Source organism: Scyliorhinus torazame, chromosome 17 (assembly GCF_047496885.1).
Source record: "Scyliorhinus torazame isolate Kashiwa2021f chromosome 17, sScyTor2.1, whole genome shotgun sequence".
Taxonomy (NCBI): domain Eukaryota; kingdom Metazoa; phylum Chordata; class Chondrichthyes; order Carcharhiniformes; family Scyliorhinidae; genus Scyliorhinus; species Scyliorhinus torazame.
The window spans coordinates 95,723,520-95,744,324 of NC_092723.1; the positions used below are offsets into that span (position 1 = coordinate 95,723,520).

Consider the following 20,805-nt stretch of genomic DNA (forward strand, 5'->3'; position numbering starts at 1 on the left):
ACATCCTTTTGGTAATGTGGCGACCAGAACTGTACGCAGTATTCCAAATGTGGTCGAACCAAAGTCTTATACAACTGTAACATGACCTGCCAACTCTTGTACTCAATACCCCTTCCAATGAAGGAAAGCATGCTGCATGCCTTCTTGACCACTCTTATCGACCTGCGCAGCCACCTTCAGGGTACAATGGACGTAAACACCCAGATGTCTCTGTACATCAATTTTCCCCAGGGCTTTTTCATTTCCCGTATAGTTCGCTCTTGAATTGGATCTTCCAAAATGCATCACCTTGCATTTGCCCGGATTGAACTCCATCTGCCATTTCTCTGCCCAACTCTCCAATCTATCTATATTCTGCTGTATTCTCTGACAGTCCCCTTCACTATCTGCTACTCCACCAACCTTAGTGTCATCTGCAAACTTGCTAATCAGCCCACCTATACCTTCATCCAGATCATTTATGTATGTCACAAACAACAGTGGTCCCAGCATGGATCCCTGTGGAACACCACTGGTCACAGTTCTCCATTTTGAGAAACTCCCTTCCACTACTACTCTCTGTCTCCTGTTGCCCAGCCAGCTCTTTATCCATCTAGCTAGCACACCCTGGACCCCATGAGACTTCACTTTCTCCATCAGCCTACCATGGGGAACCTTATCAAACGCCTTACTGAAGTCCATGTTCATGACATCTACAGCCCTTCCTTCATCAATCAACTTTGTCACTTCCTCAAAGAATTCTATTAAGTTGATAAGACATGACCTTCCCTGCACAGAACCATGTTGCCTATCACTGATAAGCCCATTTTCTTTCAAATGGGAATAGATACTATCCCTCAGTATCTTCTCCAGCAGCTTCCCTACCACTGACGTCAGGCTCACCGGTCTATAATTACCTGGATTATCCCTGCTACCCTTCTTAAACAAGGGGACAACATTAGCAATTCTCCAATCCTCCGGTACCTCACCCGTGTTCAAGGATGCTGCAAAGATATCTGTTCAGGCCCCAGCTATTTCCTCTCTCACTTCCCTCAGCAACCTGGGATAGATCCCATCCGGACCTGGGGACTTGTCCACCTTAATGCCTTTTAGAATACCCAACACATCCTGCCTCCTTATGCCGACTTGACCTAGAGTAATCAAACATCTATCCCTAACCTCAACATCCGTCATGTCTCTCTCCTCGGTGAATACCGGTGCAAAGTACTCATTAAGAATCTCTGACTCCACTCATAACTTTCCTCCTTTGTCCTTGAGTGGGCCAACCCTTTCTCTAGTTACCCTCTTGCTCCTTATATATGAATAAAAGGCTTTGGGATTTTCCTTAACCCTGTTTGCAAAAGAAATTTCATGACCCCTTTTGGCCCTCTTGATTCCTCGTTTCAGATTGGTCCTACATTCCCGATATTCTTCCAAAGCTTCGTCTGTCTTCAGTCGCCGAGACCTTATGTATGCTTCTTTTTCCTCTCAGCTAGTCTCACAATTTCACCTGTCATCCATGGTTCCCTAATCTTGCCATTCCTATCCCCCATTTTCACAGAGACATGTCTGCCCTGCACTCTAATCAACCTTTCCTTAAAAGACTCCCAAATATCAAATGTGGATTTACCTTCAAACAGCTGCTCCCAATCCACATTCCCCAGCTCCTGCCGAATTTTGGTATAGTCGGCCTTCCCCCAATTTAGCACTCTTCCTTTAGGACCACTCTCGTCTTTGTCCATGAGTATTCTAAAACTAAAATTCTAAACAGAATTGTGATCACTATTCCCAAAGTAATCCCTGACTGAAACTTCAACCACCTGGCCGGGCTCATTCCCCAACACCAGGTCCAGTATGGCCCCTTCCCGAGTTGGACTATTTACATACTGCTCTAGAAAACCCTCCTGGATGCTCCTTACAAATTCTGCTCCATCTAGACCTCTGAAACTAAGTGTATCCCAGTCAATGTTGGGAAAATTAAAATCTATCGCCACCACCCTGTTGCTCCTACATCACACGGATGATCCCAGGAATGGTAGGCCTAACATACGATGAACGTCTGAGGATCCTGGGATTATATTCATTGCAGTTTAGGAGGTTGAGGGGAGATCTAATAGAAACTTACAAGATAATGAATGGCTTAGATAGGGTGGACATAGGGAAGTTGTTTCCATTAGCAGGGGAGACTAGGACACGGGGGCACAGCCTTAGAATAAAAGGGAGTCACTTTAGAACAGAGATGAGGAGAAATTTCTTCAGCCAGAGAGTGGTGGGTCTGTGGAATTCATTGCCACAGAGGGCGGTGGAGGCTGGGACGTTGAGTGTCTTTAAGACAGAAGTTGATAAATTCTTGATTTCTCGAGGAATTAACGGCTATGGAGAGAGAGCTGGTAAATGGAGTTGAAATCAGCCAAGATTGAATGGTGGAGTGGACTCGATGGGCCGAATAGCCTTACTTCCACTCCTGTGTCTTATGGTCTTATCTTTCCATAATCTGTTTACATATTTGTACCTCTATCTCACGCTCACTGTTGGGAGGTCTGTAGTACAGCCCCAACATTGTTACCGCACCCTCCCTACTTCTGAGCTCTGCCCATATTGCCTCACTGCTCAAGTCCTCCATAGTGCCCTCTTCAGCACAGCTGTGATATCCTCTCTGACCAGTAATGCAACTCTTCCACCCCTTTTACCTCCCTCTCTATCCCGCCTGAAGCATCTATACCCTGGGATATTTAGTTGACAATCATGCCCTTCCCTCAACCAAGTCTCAGTAATAGCAATAACATCATACTCCCAGGTACTAATCCAAACCCTAAATTCATCTGCCTTACCTACTGCACTTCTTGCATTAAAACAAATGCACCTCAGACCACCTTTGCGTTCATCATCTGCTCCCTGCCTACTCTTCCCGTTAGTCACGCTGACTTCATGATCTAGTTCCTTACAGGCTTTAGTTACTACCTCCTTACTGTCCACTAACCTCCTCAGTTGGTTCCCAATCCCCTGCCACATTAGTTTAAACCCTCCCCAACAGTGTTAGCAAAAGCACCCCCAAGGACATTGGTTCCAGTCCAGCCCAGGTGTAGACTGTCCAATTTGTAGTAGTCCCACCTCCCCCAGAGCCGGTCCCAATGTCCCAAAAATCTGAATCCCTCCCTCCTGCACCATCTCTCAAGCCACGCATTCATCCTGCCTATTCTTTCATTTCTACTCTGACTACCACGTGGCACTGGTAGCAATCCTGAGATTACTACCTCTGAGGTCCGACTTTTTAACTTGACTCCTAACTCCCTAAATTCTGCTTATAGGACCTCATCCCATTTTTACCTCTATCATTGGTGCCTATATGCACCACGACAACTGGCTGTTCACCCTCCCCCTTCAGAATGTTCTGCAGCCTATCTGAGACATCCCTGACCCGTGCACCTGGGAGGCAACATACTATTCGGGAGTCTCATTTTCGACCACAGAACCGCCTATCTATTCCCCTTACAATTGAATCCCCTATTACAATTGAATAGCCCTTCCACTCTTTTGTACAGCAGAGCCAGCCACGGTGCCATGAACCTGGCTACTGCTGTCTTCCTCTGGTGAGCCATCTCCCCCAACAGTATCCAAAAAGGTATACCTGTTTTGGAGGGAGATGACCGCAGGGGACACCTGCACTGCCTTCCTGCTTTTTCTCTGCCTTTTGGGCACCCATTCCCTTTCTCCCTCAGTAATCCTAATCTGCGGTGTGACCAATTCGCTAAATGTGCTATCCACCACCGCCTTAGCATCGCGGATGCTCCAAAGTGAGTCCATCCGCAGCTCCAGAGCCGTCATGCAGTCTCACAAGAGCTGCAGCTGGACACACTTCCCGCGTGTGAAGGAATCAGAGACATCAGCCACGTCCCTGAGCTCCCACATTGAGCAAGAGGAACATAACACGGGTCTGAGATATCCCTCAATTTTTAAACTTAAGCTTAACTTAGTCCAACTATAATATCAAATAATAGATAAATGAAAAAGGGGAAAAAAAAGAAAAATTGTTTCCAATCACACGATAAAACGAAATAGAAATAGAAAAACCTTACCTTATCAACACACCACAGTCTTTTTTGGGGGGGTTAGCGGAGGAGGGCGGGTGGGGGACACTGCACGTGTAGTGTCTCGGGTTCAGCCGCTGCCCAAATATATCAGTACGAAGTCTTACAACACCAGGTTAAAGTCCAACAGGTTTGTTTCGATGTCACTAGCTTTCGGAGCGCTGCTCCTTCCTCAGGTGAATGAAGAGGTATATCAGTTCACTCACCTTCCCAGAGCGCAATTCGACCGCTCCCACTCAGCTCCTCCCTCTCACCGCTCCTATAAGGTAAGTTTTTAAAACGGGAAACTTACCTTCCCGACAGCCCCCTGGTTACTGCTCTTGCTGCTACCGCTGAAAAACTGAAGGCCGCTTCTGCTGTAAGGTAAGTTTTTAAAACGGGAATCTGACCTTCCCGACAGCCCCCTGGTTACTGCTCTTGCTGCTACCTCTCTGATGCACTATCAATTACGACGAGACGAGAGTAGAGAGTAATTGAGGCTTTATTACACAGAGATGTATGGCCTCCTACAGCTGCTGCCGAAGTGGCTGCTGTTCGGAGAGCACACATATTTATACTCCTCCTACTGGGCGGAGCCAGCAGGCAGGGATCTACCCCCGTGCCTGTAATACAGGGGCCTTACCGTAATACCCTCATATGCAGTGCAGTATATACAATATAATACAACAGTGGTGACTACCACATTCACCCCCTGTTATAAATGAGTCCAGCGGGGGTGGTGGAAAACTATTTACATACAGGTTGTCATTAAAATTTCAGAGAAGGTTACAAATTTAGACGGTCGGGCGCCTTGATCCGTCGTTGTGAGCACCGCAGTGCTGGTGGCGAGTCAGGCTTCGGCTCGGTCGTCGGTGACTCCGGGAGCGTGTCGACATCCTCTTCATCCCCGGGTGGGACCAAGGGGAGGACGGATTGTCCTGGAGCGGGGGCTGTGGTGGGGTGCGCTGAGGGAAGGGAGGGTGGCGCCGGGGCAGAGGGAGGGGAGGGGGGGGGGCAGATCCCTGAGGGAGACTGTGCTTTGGCGGCCATCGGGGTACGCTACGTAGGCGTACTGCAGGTTTGCGTGGAGTAGCTGTGCCCTCTCAACCAACGGGTCCGCCTTGTGGAGCCGCACGTGCTTGCGGAGGAGAACTGGTCCTGGCGCTGCGTTAGTCGCTGTGCACAGGAGCGACCGAATGGAGTGAAGTGCTTCGGAGAGGACCTCCTGCCAGCGGGAGGCCGGGAGATTTCTGGACCATAGGGCCAGCTGGACTGCCTTCCAGACCGTCCCATTCTCCCGCTCCAAATGCACGTTTCCCCGGGGGTTGTAGTTTGTCGTCCTGCTCGAGGCAATGCCCCTGTTGAGAAGGTACTGGCGCAGCTCGTCGCTCATAAATATGAGGATCCCCGGTCGCTGTGGACATAGGCGGTGAAACAGAGCGAAGAGCGAACAAGGTGTTGAGGGCTTTGATGATGGTGGCAGACGTCATATCGGGGCATGGGATGGCGAAGGGGAATCTGGAATATTCGTTGACCACATTAAGAAAATACGTGTTGCGGTTGGTGGAGGGGAGGGGCCCTTTGAAGTCCACGCTGAGGCGTTCAACGTGGCGGGAGGCCTTCACCAGGCGCGCACAGTCTGGCCGGTAGAAGTGGGGTTTACACACCGCGCAGACCTGGCAGTGTCTGGTGATAGCCCTGACTTCCTCGATGGAGTACGGCAGATTGCGGGCCTTAATTAAGTGATAAAAGCGGGTGACCCCTGGGTGACCGAGATCGTCGTGCACGGTCCGGAGTCGGTCCACTTGTGCGCTGGCCCATGTACCTCGGGACAGGGCATCGGGGGAATCGTTGAGCTTACCGGGGCGATACAGAATCTCGTAATTAAAGGTGGAGAGCTCGATCCTCCACCGCAAGGTCTTATAATTTTTGATCTTACCCCGCTGTGTGTTGTTAAACATGAAGGCAACCGACCATTGGTCTGTGAGGAGAGTGAATCTCCTGCCGGCCAGGTAATGCCTCCAGTGCCGCACAGCTTCAACGATAGCTTGGGCCTCCTTTTCGGCGGAGGAGTGCCAAATTTCGGAGGCATGGAGGGTGCGGGAAAGAATGCCACGGGCCTGCCTGTCTGGTTGAGGGTGGCGGCCAGAGCGACGTCTGATACATCGCTCTCGACTTGGAAGGGAATCGACTCGTCGACCGTGTGCATTGTGGCCTTGGCGATGTCGGCCTTGATACGGTTGAAGGCCTGGTGAGCCTCGGCCGTCAGTGAGAAACCGGTGGAGTGGATGAGTGGGCGGGCCTTGTCCGCATAGTTAGGGACCCACTGGGCGTAGTACGAAAAGAACCCCAGGCATCGTTTGAGGGCCGTGGGAAAAGGGGAGATCCATGAAGGGGGCGCATGCGATTGGGGTCGGGCCCTAGAACTCCGTTCTGAACCACATAGCCGAGGATGGCTAATCGACTCGTGCTGAACACACACTTCTCCTTGGTGTAGGTTAGGTTGAGGAGTTTGGCGGTGTGGAGAAATTTGGAAAGGTTAGCGTCGTGGTCCTGCTGGTCGTGACCGCAGATGGTGATGTTATCCAGGTAGGGGAAAGTGGCCCGCATTCGGTCTATCTCCCGTTGGAAGACGCCGAAGGGAACCCTGAGGAAATGGTAATGGCGGCCGTCCGCTTCAAACGCGGTGTACGGGCGGTCCGCCTTGCGAATGGTGGTTGGCAGATTTCAGATCCACTGTTGAGAAGACCCGTTACTGAGCAATCTGATTGACCATATCAGATATGCATGGGAGGGGGTACGCGTCGAGCTGCGTGTACCGATTGATGGTCTGACTGTAGTCAACGACCATCCTGTTTTTCTCCCCCGTTTTCACCACTACCATTTGGGCTCTCCAGGGGCTGTTGCTGGCCTCGATGAAACCTTCCAGCAGCAGCCGCTGGACCTCAGACCTGATGAAGGCCCTGTCCTGGGCGCTGTACCGTCTGCTCCTTTGTGGCGACGGGTTTGCAATCCGGGGTGAGGTTTGCAAACAGAGAAGGCGGGTCGACCTTTTTTTTTTTAAATTTGTTTTTAGTCAAAAATTTTCAATAATTTTTACAAACCACTAGAAAAAGAAAACAACAAAAAGCATTGTAATAATTAAGAAAACAACTAAACAAATTAGCAAAACAAGGTGGGGTATCTACCCTTTACAAATAAAATCTTCCCCCCCCCCCCCCCCCTCTGGTTTGCTGCTGCTGCTGACCTCCACTTAACATTCCGCGAGAAAGTCAAGGAACGGTTACCACCATCTGGAGAACCCCTGCAAGGACCCTCGCAAGGCAAACTTTATCCTCTCCAACCTGAGAAACCCCGCCATGTCACTGACCCAAGCCTCTATGCTTGGGGGTTTCGCGTCCCTCCACATTAACAAGAGCCTTCTCCGGGCTACAAAGGAGGTAAAGGCCAGAACTCCGGCCTCTTTCGACTCCTGCATTCCCGGATCGTCTGACACCCCAAATATCGCTATCCCCCAGCTCGGTTTTACCAGAGTGTCCAAGACCTTGGACATAGCCTTTGCAAAGCCTTTCCAAAATTCTGTAAATGCTGGGCATGCCAAAAACATATGGACATGGTTTGCTGGGCTCCCTGAACACCTCACACACTTGTCCTCCACCCCAAAGAACTTACTCATTCTCGCCCCTGTCATATGCGCCCGGCGCACCACCTTAAACTGAATCAGGCTAAGCCTGGCGCAAAATGAGGAATTAACCTTGCCCAGGGAGTCAGCCCACAGGCCCTCATCAAGGCGGGTCGACCTTAAGTGTCGTGAGGCCACATACAGTAAGGGGTGGTAGGGGCCTGCCAAATTTCAGGGTTAGGCTCTGGAGGTTGCACTGGAAGTCCAGGCCGAGTAGCAACGCAGCGCAGAGGCTGGGGAGGACGTAGAGCCGGAAGCCGCTGAACTCTACGCCCTGGATGGTGAGGGTGGCGATGCAGTACCCCCGGATCGCCACGGAGTGGGATCCCGAGGCCAGGGAGATTCTTTGGTTAATGGGGTGAACCGCGAGGGAGCAGCGCCTTACCGTATTGGGGTGGATGAAGCTCTAAGTGCTCCCGGAGTCCAGAAGGCAGGATATCTCATGCACGTCGACCTTCACCTTTGTCGACGTGGTCGCGAGGTTGTGCGGTCGGGACTGGTCGATCGTGATGGAAGCGAGACGCTGCTGGTCGTCGGCGGTTGCAGGCGATGAGCGGCCCGATGAGGTGCCCGACGGGCAGGGGTCCTGAGGCAGGGGAAATGGCAGCGCCCACGGGCCGCACGTGTTCTGAGGCAGGCAAGATGGCGGCGCCCTCGGGCCGCACGTGTCCTGGGACAGGCAAGATGGCTCCACCCATTGGTTGTGAGGCAAGCAAGATGGCGGCGCCCACGGGCCGCATGTGTTGTGAGGGGAGCAAGATGGCTGCGCCCAGGGGCCACACATGGTCTGAGGCGAGGGAGAGGGCGGCGCCCACTGGCTGCACGCGGGGGCTGCAGGGACAATAGCGGTGATTGAGTGGGCCTGGCACACTGCAGCAAAATGTCCTTTCTTGCCGCAGGCCTTGCAGAGCGCGCTCTGCGCCGGGCAGCGCTGCCGGGGGTGTTTTGTCTGTCCGCAGAAGTAGCACTTGGGTCCCCCGGGGTTGGTTGGCTGGCGGCGGTCGCTGATGGGGTCCATGATGGGTTGGCCACTGGCGGGGTCCACGATGCCCAGGAGGGGTGAGCCGTGCGGTCGGGGGCATACGCCTGTACGTTGCGTGAGGCGACTGAGCGAGCGCGCTAGTTTCTTGGTCGCCACGAGGTGAAGCGTAGCCCCTTCTAAGAGGCGCAGGCGGTTGTAGGCCGACCCTATGCCGGTAATGAACGCGTCTCTCATTAGCAGGTTAGAATGTTCAGCGGCCGAGACGGCCTGACAATCACAGTCTCTCACCAGGGCGAGCAGAGCACGCCAGAAATCTTCCACAGACTCACTGGGAAGTTGGTGCCGCATGGACAGGAGGTGCCTGGCGTAGATCTTGTTGGTCTGCTGAGCGTTGTTCACCTTCAGTAGCGCCATGGCCTCTGCGTAGGTAGGTGCGTCCTGGATGAGGGGGCTCAGCCGCATGTACAGAATCTGGAGCTTCTGTGCTTCTGGGATTGGGTCTGTCGCAGATCCGATGTATGCTTCAAAGCAAGCTAGCCAATGTGCGAAGTCCTTTTTGACGTTGTCTGCTTGAGGATGCAGCTGCAGGCGATCCGGCTTGATGCGGAGATCCACCTTTGTAAAATCTCTGTGTAATAAATTGATGCACTATCAATTACGACGAGACGAGAGTAGAGAGTAATCGAGGCTTTATTACACCGATGTGTGTGGCCTCCTACAGCTGCTGCCGAAATGGCTGCCGTTCGAAGAGCACACACATTTATACTCCGCCTACTGGGCGGAGCCAGCTGGCAGGGATCTACCCCCGTACCTGTAGTACAGGGGCCTTACCGTAATACCCTCGTATGCAGTGCAGTATATACAACAAAATACAACAGTGGTGACTACCACACGCTGAAAAACTGAAGGCCGCTTCTCCTGTAAGGAAGTTTTTAAAACGGGAAACCTACCTTCCCGACAGCCCCCAATGGCACAAAGTTGTTCTTTGTACCATTGCCTCAACAGTGGGCACATTTCATACCCAAGAACTACTCCAGGCCTTGAGCACAAAAATCAAGGTTGACAATCCAGTACCGTACTAAGAACAAAGAACCATACAGCACAGGAACAGGCCCTTCGGCCCTCCGAGACTGCGCCGACCATGGTATCTGCCTAAACTAAAACTGTCTCCACAGAGTCCGTATCCTTCCATTCCCACCCTATTCATGCATTTGTTTAGATGTCCCTTAAAAACCACTATCGTACCTGCTCCCACCACCTCCCCAGGCAGCGCGTTCCATACATTTACCACCCTCTGTGTAAAAAAAACTTGCCTCAGACATCTGTTCTAAACTTTTCCCCAGGCTCTTTAAACCTCCTAGTACTTGACTCTCCTACCCTAGGAAAGTGCATCTGACTATCCACTCTGTCCATGCCACTCATAATCTTGTAGACCTCTAGCAGGTCGCCTCTCAACCTCCGTTGTTCCAGTGAGAACAGACCGGGTTTATCTAACCTTTCCTCCATACCAGGCAACATCCTTGTAAGCCGCTTCTGTACCCTCTCCAAACCATCCACATCTATAGGCCTCCAAAAAGTTCCAGAGATGTAGAGGAAAGGATTACAAAGATGATTCTGGATAGGAGCGAAAGCAACAGGGTAGTTGTTATGGGGGACTTTATTGACTGGAAACGCTGTAGTTCGAGTACTTTAGATGGGTCCGTTTTTGTCCAATGTGTGCAGGAGGGTTTCCTGACACAGTATGTAGATAGGCCAATGGGAGGCGAGGCCATATTGGATTTGGTACTGGGTAATAAACCAGGACAGGTGTTAGATTTGGAGGTAGGTGAGCACTTTGGTGATAGTGACCACAATTCGATTATGTTTACTTTAGTGACGGAAAGGGATAGGTATATACTGCAGGGCAAGAGTTATATCTGGGGGAAAGGCAATTATGATGCGATGAGGCAAGACTTGGGATGCATCGGATGGAGAGGAAAACTGCAGGGGATGGGCACAATCAAAATGTGGAGCTTGTTCAAGGAACAGCTATTCCGTGCCCTTGATAAGTATGTACCTGTCAGGCAGGGAGGAAGTGGTCGAGCGAGGGAACCGTGGTTTACTAAAGCAGTCGAAACACTTGTCAAGAGGAAGAAGGAGGCTTATGTAAAGATGAGACATGAAGGTTCAGTTAGGGCACTCAAGAGTTACAAGTTAGCTCGGAAGGACCTAAAGAGAGAGCTAAGAAGAGCCAGGAGGGGACATGAGAAGTCTTTGGCAGGTAGGATCAAGGATAACCCTAAAGCTTTCTATAGATATGTCAGGAATAAAAGAATGACTAGGGTAAGAGTAGGGCCAGTCAAGGACAGTAGTGGGAAGTTGTGCGTGGAGTCCGAGGAGATAGGAGAGGTGCTAAATGAATATTTTTTGTCAGTATTCACACAGGAAGGAGAATACTGAGATTCAGGCTACTAGACTAGAAGGGCTTGAGGTTCATGAGGAGGTGTTAGCAATTCTGGAAGGTGTGAAAATAGATAAATCCCCTGGGCTGGATGGGATTTATCCTAGGATTCTCTGGGAAGCTAGGGAGGAGATTGCTGAGCCTTTGGCTTTGATCTTTAAGTCATCTTTGTCTACAGGAATAGTGCCAGAAGACTGGAGGATAGCAAATGTTGTCCCCTTGTTCAAGAAGGGAAGTAGAGACAACCCCGGTAACTATAGACCAGTGAGCCTTACTTCTGTTGTGGGCAAAGTCTTGGAAAAGTTTAGAAGAGATAGGATGTATAATCATTTGGAAAGGAATAACTTGATTAGATATAGTCAACACGGTTTTGTGAAGGGTAGGTCGTGCCTCACAAACCTTATTGAGTTCTTTGAGAAGGTGACCAAACAGGTGGATGAGGGTAAAGCAGTTCATGTGGTGTATATGGATTTCAGTAAAGCGTTTGATAAGGTTCCGCACGGTAGGCTACTGCAGAAAATACAGAGGCATGGGATTCAGGGTGATTTAGCAGTTTGGATCAGAAATTGGCTAGCTGGAAGAAGACAAAGAGTGGTGGTTGATGGGAAATGTTCAGACTGGAGTCCAGTTACTAGTGGTGTACCACAAGGATCTGTTTTGGGGTCACTGCTGTTTGTCATTTTTATAAATGACCTGGAGGAGGGCATAGAAGGATGGGTGAGTAAATGTGCAGATGGCATTAAAGTCGGTGGAGTTGTGGACAGTGCGGAAGGATGTTACAAGCTACAGAGAGACATAGATAAGCTGCAGCGCTGCGCTGAGAGGTGGCAAATGGAGTTTAATGCAGAAAAGTGTGAGGTGATTCATTTTGGAAGGAATAACAGGAAGACAGAGTACTGGGCTAATGGTAAGATTCTTGGCAGTGTGGATGAGCAGAGAGATCTCGGTGTCCATGTACATAGATCCCTGAAAGTTGCCACTCAGGTTGATAAGAGTTGTGAAGAAGGCCTATGGGGTGTTAGCTTTTATTGGTAGAGGGATTGAGTTTCGGAGCCATGAGGTCATGTTTCAGCTGTACAAAACTCTGGTGCGGCCGCATTTGGGGTATTGCGTGCAATTCTGGCCGCCGCATTATAGGAAGGATGTGGAAGCATTGGAAAGGGTGCAGAGGAGATTTACCAGAATGTTGCCTGGTATGGAGGGAAGATCTTATGAGGGAAGGCTGAGGGACTTGAGTCTGTTTTCGTTAGAGAGAAGAGATTAAGAGGTGACTCAATTGAGGCATTCAAGATGATCAGAGAGCAGCACGGTAGCATTGTGGATAGCACAATTGCTTCACAGCTCCAGGGTCCCAGGTTCGATTCCTGCTTGGGTCACTGTCTGTGCGGAGTCTGCACATCCTCCCCGTGTGTGTGTGGGTTTCCCCCGGGTGCTCCGGTTTCCTACCACAGTCCAAAGATGTGCAGGTTAGGTGGGTTGGCCATGAAAAATTGCCCTTAGTGTCCAAAATTGCCCTTAGTGTTGGGTGGGGTTACTGGATTATGGGGATAGGGTGGAGGTGTTGACCTTGGGTAGGGTGCTCTTTCCAAGAGCCGGTGCAGACTCGATGGGCCGAATGGCCTCCTTCTGAACTGTAAATTCTGTGATAAATTCTATGATACTATGATTAGATAGGGTGGACAGTGAGAGCCTTTTTCCTCCGATGGTGACGTCTAGCACGAGGGGACATAGCTTTAAATTGAGGGGTGATAGATATAAGACAGATGTCAGAGGTAGGTTCTTTACTCAGAGAGTAGTAAGGGCGTAGAATGCCCTGCCTGCAACAGTAGTGGACTCGCCAACACTAAGAGCATTCAAATGGTCATTGGATAGACATATGAACAATAAGGGAATAGTGTAGATGTACTTTAGAGTGGTTTCACAGGTCGGCGCAACATGTCATCCAAGGTTCCCGAAAATTGCCGTATTTATCCTTCTTCCTCACAGGAACATGCCGGTCCTGAATTCCTTTCAACTGACACTTGAAAGCCTCCCACATGTCAGATGTTGATTTGCCTGCACCTTGGGTGTGACCACATTTATATAACTGCGATCTATGATGCTTTCCGCCACCTGCATGCTCCTAAGTGCATCCAATTGCTGCTCCAACCGAACCATGCGGTCTGTGAGGAGCTCCAGTTGGGTGCACTTTCTGCAGATGAAGCCATCCGGGACGCTGGAAGCCTCCCCGACCTGCCGCATCTCACAGTCAGAGCACTGCACCCCTCTAACTGACATTGCGTCAATTAATTAAAATTAAAAGTTTTTTTAAATTTTTTTAATTTTTTTTAGAGTTACTGTTAACTATCTGTTTCCTAGCACTCGATTTCTAATATAAATGCGAAAGCTAAATATAGTACTCTCCGAGCTCTGGCTTAGATACCCCTCTAAATTATAATTAAGTAATTATGTTTAATTAGTTACCAATGCCTAATTTTTTTAATTTAGTGTAGATTCCCAACCAGCCACTCAGGTCACAGCTTTTCTGTGATGTTGCTTCAGTTTCCCCCCGACACACACAATTTGAAAAAGGTATAAAAGTAAAAATGAGTAAAAATCACTTACTTACCTTCTGAGTGTCTTAGATGTTCTCAGGTTCTCTCCCTGACAGAGACTGCTCCTCCTCCTCCGAACGGCTCCCGAAACTAGGCCGCGATCTTTTAAAATCTCCGCTCTGACTCGCAGCTCCTGCGCTTTTTAAATATCCCGCGCTTTTTAAATCTCCTGAGATATAAATTAATGAGACATTGATTTTAAACTAGTGTGGTTAACGCAAATCCATAATATGCACTCAGAAAGGCAGACGAACAAAAACTTGCACATTTTGCCTGAGGCTCTAAATTCCGCAGGTTCTCATGAATGGAAATTCTTCCCTGTTGAGTGAATAGGGAATTAATCAGTATCAGAAAAGCATAGTTTTTAATAATGCAATCATTAATTTATTGTGTGGGAGGGAAACTCTTACTTTATAAACAACTTTAACACTTGTTTCGAGCGCTATAAAAATCTAGCATTTTAAAAGCCAGAAATGCCTGCCACCTCTGATGAGAAGTGGACATCTAAGCAAATGGTGGGAGCAGAGAGTCTGTGAACATCACAACATCCTCAACCCTGATGAAGCTCAGTGCAATAGTGCAAGAACCTGAAGGTCTAGTGGTAAATTTAGGATTATACTGCACTTCGTCCTGATGATCCCACCATTAGAAATTCCAGTTTGGATAATTCCACTTGACTTTAAAAACCATCTTAATTTGCTCGGGCACAGCATAGGACATCAGCTCTAGTCACATTCTGAGTGCGGTGCCAGAGGATGTGCACCACAGCTGCTTACTATCCCCAGCCAACGTGCTGTTGTATCTACTTTACGGTGTGCAAGGTTACCAGCTGCACTCTACACAGACAAAATCAGTTGAATCCATTCCCCTGATTACCAACCAATCTGCATGCTTCCAATCATCCATAAAGGATGGAAGAAGTTATCCATCAATTATGCCATTGAGAAACATTTGCTCACTAATACTTAGTTCTGTCACCAGTTCTTTGTTCCAGACCTCATCAAAGCCTTGATCCAGCCAGACAGGTGAGCGTACCTGATCTGAACATCAAGCCTAAATTGTTAAGCATTCAGCTGCTGTTGTATAAAGAGTCAAAGGTTCGGCTCCTTTTCCACAAACACCTTTAATTTACTTCAACAGACTCTGCACAGAACTCTAACATCACATCACCTGACACAAAGGCCACCTGAAGCCTATTTACATATCAGTGTCTGTTATTGGACACTTAACATAAATGAGACAACTAATTGGAATGTCTCTTAACCCATTACTTAACAGTCACCCCTTGGAGAGAAAAAAATAATTAGGTGAGAACAAAATTACAAGAAATTCAAAAACACACGCAATTTCCCCCCTTTTTTCCCCAATTTTTTTTGGAAGAAAAAAAAGTCACAGAAACGGGCATCCTTCATTAACAATATCGAAAAGTGCCTGTGTGCTAGCCCCTCTTTTTGTATAACAGTCTGACAATTGATAGCAACTGTTGACCCATTTACGTTTTGCTATTTTCCAGCATCTGCTTCAAACTTGTGATGTCTATCCTTAACCTTTTTTCATTGACACTTTTTGTAGAGCGCACATTTTCCCACAGGGATTTATTGTCAACGTGACATTCAGTAGGTATATTGCCCAAATCCCCAATCCCAAAACTTGTATCAATATCTGAGATATATAAAAGGCCATATCCACCGCCTCTACAAGGCTTAACGTCTCAGCAGCTTAAGTGCTTTTGACCACTCTCCTTATTTTCTTTGTTTCCCACACAAGACGGCAATATTTACCATTGTTCCCCAAAAGGAAAATTATAAAACCTCCTGAGCTTGAAACCCCATCACATAAATTTGCATAAGACGTATCACTACGTCTGTTGATGGCTGTACATTATGTCTTAAAGCTCTGCGAATTCTTTCAGAGACTTCTGCTTCCAAAAAAGCTTTTCTACTGCTATGTAATACATTTAAATGCTCAGCAAAGGCAGAACTAATTGTAGTCCCTTCCCAAACTGGAGGCTGGTCATCTGAAATGGATAGAATTTTAGGATTTCTACCAAACACTAATTGATAGGGACTATAGCCCCCAACCATCTGCAATGAATTCTTTGCATGTACCGCCCATGCTAAAGCTGAATTTAACTTGCAGTTTGGTCTATCTTCCAAAATTTTCCGGAGCATGTCATCTATTACCGCATGGTTTCTTTCACACACACCATTACTAAATGGGCTTTCCGCAGCCATATTCATAACTGTGATATTCACGTTTTCACACATATCCCTAAACTCATCATTAACAAATTCTCTCCCATTATCCGTAAGGAATTTTGCCGGTGGGCCCATTCCTGTCTCTATCCATTATTCCACGATTTGATCCAGAATTACTCTTTTCTTTACTTCGTGCAATCGTTGATTAACTAAATCTGGTTGTAAATCTACAAAATACATATATTATTGGCTTTATTCCAGATCTTAAGGTCCATGGCCACAATGTCGTTAAAATCCCTGGCCAAAGGTAGAGTAACTATCGGTCGTGCTGGTGTCCTTCTGTACTTCCTACAAACTTCACAGCGATCACTAATCTTATCCGTATAACGTAATAGAGTCTCCAGTATAGTCTTCATCCCTTACCCCTGTATCCTTTAATAAATTTTTCAGCCTCTGAGGAGACCGATGCGCAAATTGCCTATGCAGTTTTAATACAACAAGCTTTTTATCAGCTAAAGTCCCATTTTCAACTGCCATTAACACATCCTTAACAACTGTACTTGAAATATTATTTGTCAGTAATGGAATAGTGTCCCGACTGTGTAAATTTTAAGTCCACCGTCTTTCCAAAACTGTTGCCTTATTCTGTTCCATATCCAGTTTCATGTGTGCTTTCTTCATTGACGGTCTGCTCAGAAGCAAAGGTACCTCACTTGATACAACATCCGAGCTAATGAAATGATTCACTCCGACAATAATGCAAGGGATCACCATTCATTTCAGCGACTTCAGAGTATTATCATCCCCAAACCTGAAACTTGTGAAACTTTCAAATTCCTTAATCTTGTCACGATTTTCAGCATTCAAGGAGTCTAGGTAACATTTTAACCAGTCAATTCCACACACAGTAGATGTGCATACGCTGTCCAATACAGCACAATTGAAGGATTCTGCAACCAACACCCTCATTACTGGCGTAAAACTGCTTGTTAATAGGACAATGCCTTCTTATGTTCTGGTCACTATCTTTTTCCTCTTGTCGCTTCAAACACTATTATAACGTGTTGGGCAGTTGAAAGCATAATGGTATTGAGAGTTACATCGAAAACATCGATTTATCATACCCCGGGCATTTCTGGGGTTCATCTTCCTATTGTAGGTTCTAACTGGGTTTCTGTCTTCATACTTTCCAGGTCCCGATCTCCTTCTATAGTCTTGGAACCTGTTTGTAGCCATACGATTTCGCCATCCTGTTAGTAGTGTGTCTTCCATATTCTGCTTTATTGCAGACTGACCTATTTGGGTCATCTGAACCATGCTTCATACGCATTTAACAAGTCATCCTTTTTATAAATCTTATCCATATAACGTAATAGAGTCTCCAGACCACCTTCTGAGTCTAACTCTTCCAATTCCAGCTCAGAAAAATACTTTGCTTCGGATTTTACTGTCATAAGTTAAAGAAGGAGCCAATGCCATACCTTCTTTTCTCTTTCCCAAGGCAGTTACCTTAGTCCACATAACTACTGCACTTCTCCATTGATCCCCTTTCAGAAAATAAGGGGGGGGTAGTCCTATCCGGCCATCTTTATCCTAGGGTTCAGCCATATATGGGTTTTTTTCTTCTCACTCACTCCTTGGTTTGGTCTGGCAAAGTTGTATCTTTCAACCCTTCACATTTGCACAGCAGCCATCCTCTGCTACCATTTGTTAGACGTTTAGCTGCTGTTGTATAAAGAGTCAAAAGTTCTGCTCCTTTTCCACAAACACCTTTAATTTACTTCAACAGACTCGGCACAAAACTCTAACATCACATCACCTGACACAGGCCACCTGAAGCCTCTTAACATAGTGTCAATTATTGGATACTTAACATAAATGAGACAACTAATTGGAATGTTTCTTAACCCATTACTTAACATAAATGACCATGGCAAGTAGGAACCACATTAGAATTTTCAAATTCTTCACCTATTTGCTGCTTTTTGCTGCCCCAAATGCTTGCCCTCGCTCCCCAGTTCTCGCGTTGTCTCTGCTCCCCCCTACAAACTGACTTCCCCTCGCCATCTCTCTGCCTCCTCCTGTTCTTACCATCCCACCTTGTTTCCTTAACCAGTACTATCACTGCTGCCTATCACTAGGGCAGCACAGTGGTTAGCATTACTGCCTCCACAACACAGGGACCCGGGTTCAATTCCGGCCTTGGATGACTGTGTGGAGTTTGAACATCCTGCCTGCGTTTGCGTGGATTTCTTCCGGGCGCTCCGGTTTCCTCCTACAGTCCAAAGATGTGCAAGTTAGGTGGATTGGCCATGCTAAATTGCCCCTTAGTGTCCAAAGATATACAGGTTAGAAGGGGTTAAGTAGAGTGCACTTTCAGAGGATCGGTGCAGACTTCTGCACTGCAGGGATTCTATGAATATGACTATCCTTTTAATCCACCTTTCCTTCCTCTTCTTCTGCAATCTGTCTTTATCTGCACTTCAAGTTCTGCTTTCTTCTATTCTCACTCTGCCTGCATGCCATCCCCTTTGAGTCTCTTCCCTTTGTTCTCTCACTGGTTTCACCCGCTGGCTGCTCCACCCTGCTTTGTTCCCCTTTCTCAATCGGACACTCAAACCATCTCTCATTCCATTCCCCCTCTATCTACCACTCTCTCAAGCTCCCTTTCTCTGTCTCTGCATATGTGCTCCGTTTCTTGATTTTTCCCAACCAGCTTACTTGTTCTTCTTACATTTAAAATTTCCTAGTTATAAAGGATGTATGCTCTACATTCCCCTTGTTTCTCACTCACAGTCACGCTACTTTCTTTCTTTGTCCCCATGTGCCCTCTCTATCGCCTCAAAATAACACAAAGGCACCTTCTGTTTAATAGATTGTAAGTAGGAAGAATTTTTGGTGTCATCAGCCTCTCCCTAACCACCTCTGGATCCCCTCAGTATCACGTCTGTTCCCCCTATCCTTCAGGTAACTGACCCAGATTGCATTTGCTGTTGCAAGATACGACTGTGGATACAATAATAAAGTCTGGTAGCATAGGATTTACAGGTTCTTCGACCAAGAAACTGTGGTGATACATAGTAGAAATTAAACCCAACAGTTTCTAGGGACTAATTAGTGTCTGCTACATATTTGTTAAAGGTTGATTGATGGGATTAATGTCACCTCAGAAGATGAGCATATGTGGCTAATTCCTTTTACCTACGGAGATGATCACTTCGTCACAATCAATTTCAGTAAGCAGCAAACTATTATTGGACTTCGCTTCTGGAACTATAACAAATCCCCAGAGGATACATATAGAGGGGTGAGTCATTTAATAAAATCTTTATTATTGTCACAAATAGGCTTAAATTAACACTGCAATGAAGTTACTGTGAAAATCCCCTTTCGCCACACTCCGGCACCTGTTCAGGTACACAGAGGGAGAATTCAGAATGTTCAATTCACCTAACAAGCACGTCTTTCCGGACTAGTGGGAGGAAACCGTAGCACCTGGAGGAAACTCACGCAGGCACGGGGAGAACGTGCAGACTCCGCACAGACAGTGACCCAAGCGGGAATCGAACCTGGGACCCTGGAGTAGTGAAGCAGCAGTGCTAACCACTATGCTACTGTGCTGTCCATTTGGAGTTTTATGAATGAATTCTTTGGAGGGAATAAAAGACAGATTTTACTTTAATTTACATTTAAAATTTCCTAGTTATAAAGGATGGAAGCATGGGACTGTTATGATCATCAAAGCAAATAGACATGAAGAATAACAATGGCATAACACGGTAGCACGGTAGTGTGGGTTTCCTCCGGGTGCTCCGGTTTCCTCCCACAGTCCAAAGATGTGCAGGTTAGGTGGATTGACCATGATAAATTGCCCTTAGTGTCCAAAATTGTCCTTAGTGTTGGGTGGGGTTACTGGGTTGTGGGGATAGGGTGGAGGTGTTGACCTGGATAGGGTGCTCTTTCTAAGAGCCGGTGCAGACTCGATGGGCTGAATGGCCTCCTTCTGCACTGTAAATTCTATGATCTATGATCTATTATCTATAACAAAGGTTTTTGAATACCCTGTATTGCTAATGTATAAGGAACATCTTTTTCAGTCATTTCTTCACTCCAACTTCCAAACTATACCCCTCTTGTGAGGAAAAATAATTCAAGTACAGCACCCTGCCGAAAGCTAGGTAAAGACCGTGATTCCAGCCAACAAGCAACACAAGAAAGAGTCCCATAACTGGAACTTCCCGGTCCCACCAACCCCCAGGAATTAATATCACGCATTGTTCCCATACTTAAATATGCATTGTCCTCAACGTATCTAATGGATATGAACCATTCCTCACTGCAGCCTGGCCGATGGCCAGTTAAAATGCTGCATACAATTTACCCACTCCCATTGGTTCTAATATTAAGTTGTTATTTTTAGCAGACAGGAGGGACAACCGTCAGAACACAATTTGGGATTCAACTGCTAGCTTTACTGCCAACCATCCTCTAGTGATTCCCGCTGAATTTGGGATTGGAGACTGATTACATGCGTACTGATGTGGCGCAGGAGTTAATATTTCCCGAGTCTTGTGCTGCAAAGGGTTGAATGGTTTCACTTGTACCCGTGCACAATGCCGATCCCAGGTAAAATCAACCCTGTTAACGGCATGGCCAATGATAAATGCCAAGTTCTTCAAATCCCAGAAAGGAGGCGTGAAACAGCTACTCCGTTTTTCAATTTGTATAGTATGAGGAGGGGTTTGAAATCCAGAGAATGATGTGATGATTTTAATGAAGTGAATATATATTGACGAATAGAAGAAAGTAAACTAGAATTATACTGAACTAAGACAATGGCTTTACACTGTATCACTATTTTAA

General features: G+C 47.2%; 1 protein-coding gene across 6 annotated transcripts in view; it reads left to right on the forward strand.

The window, feature by feature from the left end:
• katnip (katanin interacting protein) overlaps positions 1 to 20,805 on the forward strand; it is a 333,986-nt gene that overhangs the window by 238,784 nt on the left and 74,397 nt on the right. For all 6 annotated transcript variants that reach the window (XM_072480763.1, XM_072480761.1, XM_072480758.1 and 3 more), the window contains one exon: positions 19,084 to 19,249. In XM_072480763.1, the coding sequence (XP_072336864.1) occupies positions 19,084 to 19,249 (166 nt within the window). The remainder of the gene's footprint in view (positions 1 to 19,083; positions 19,250 to 20,805) is intronic.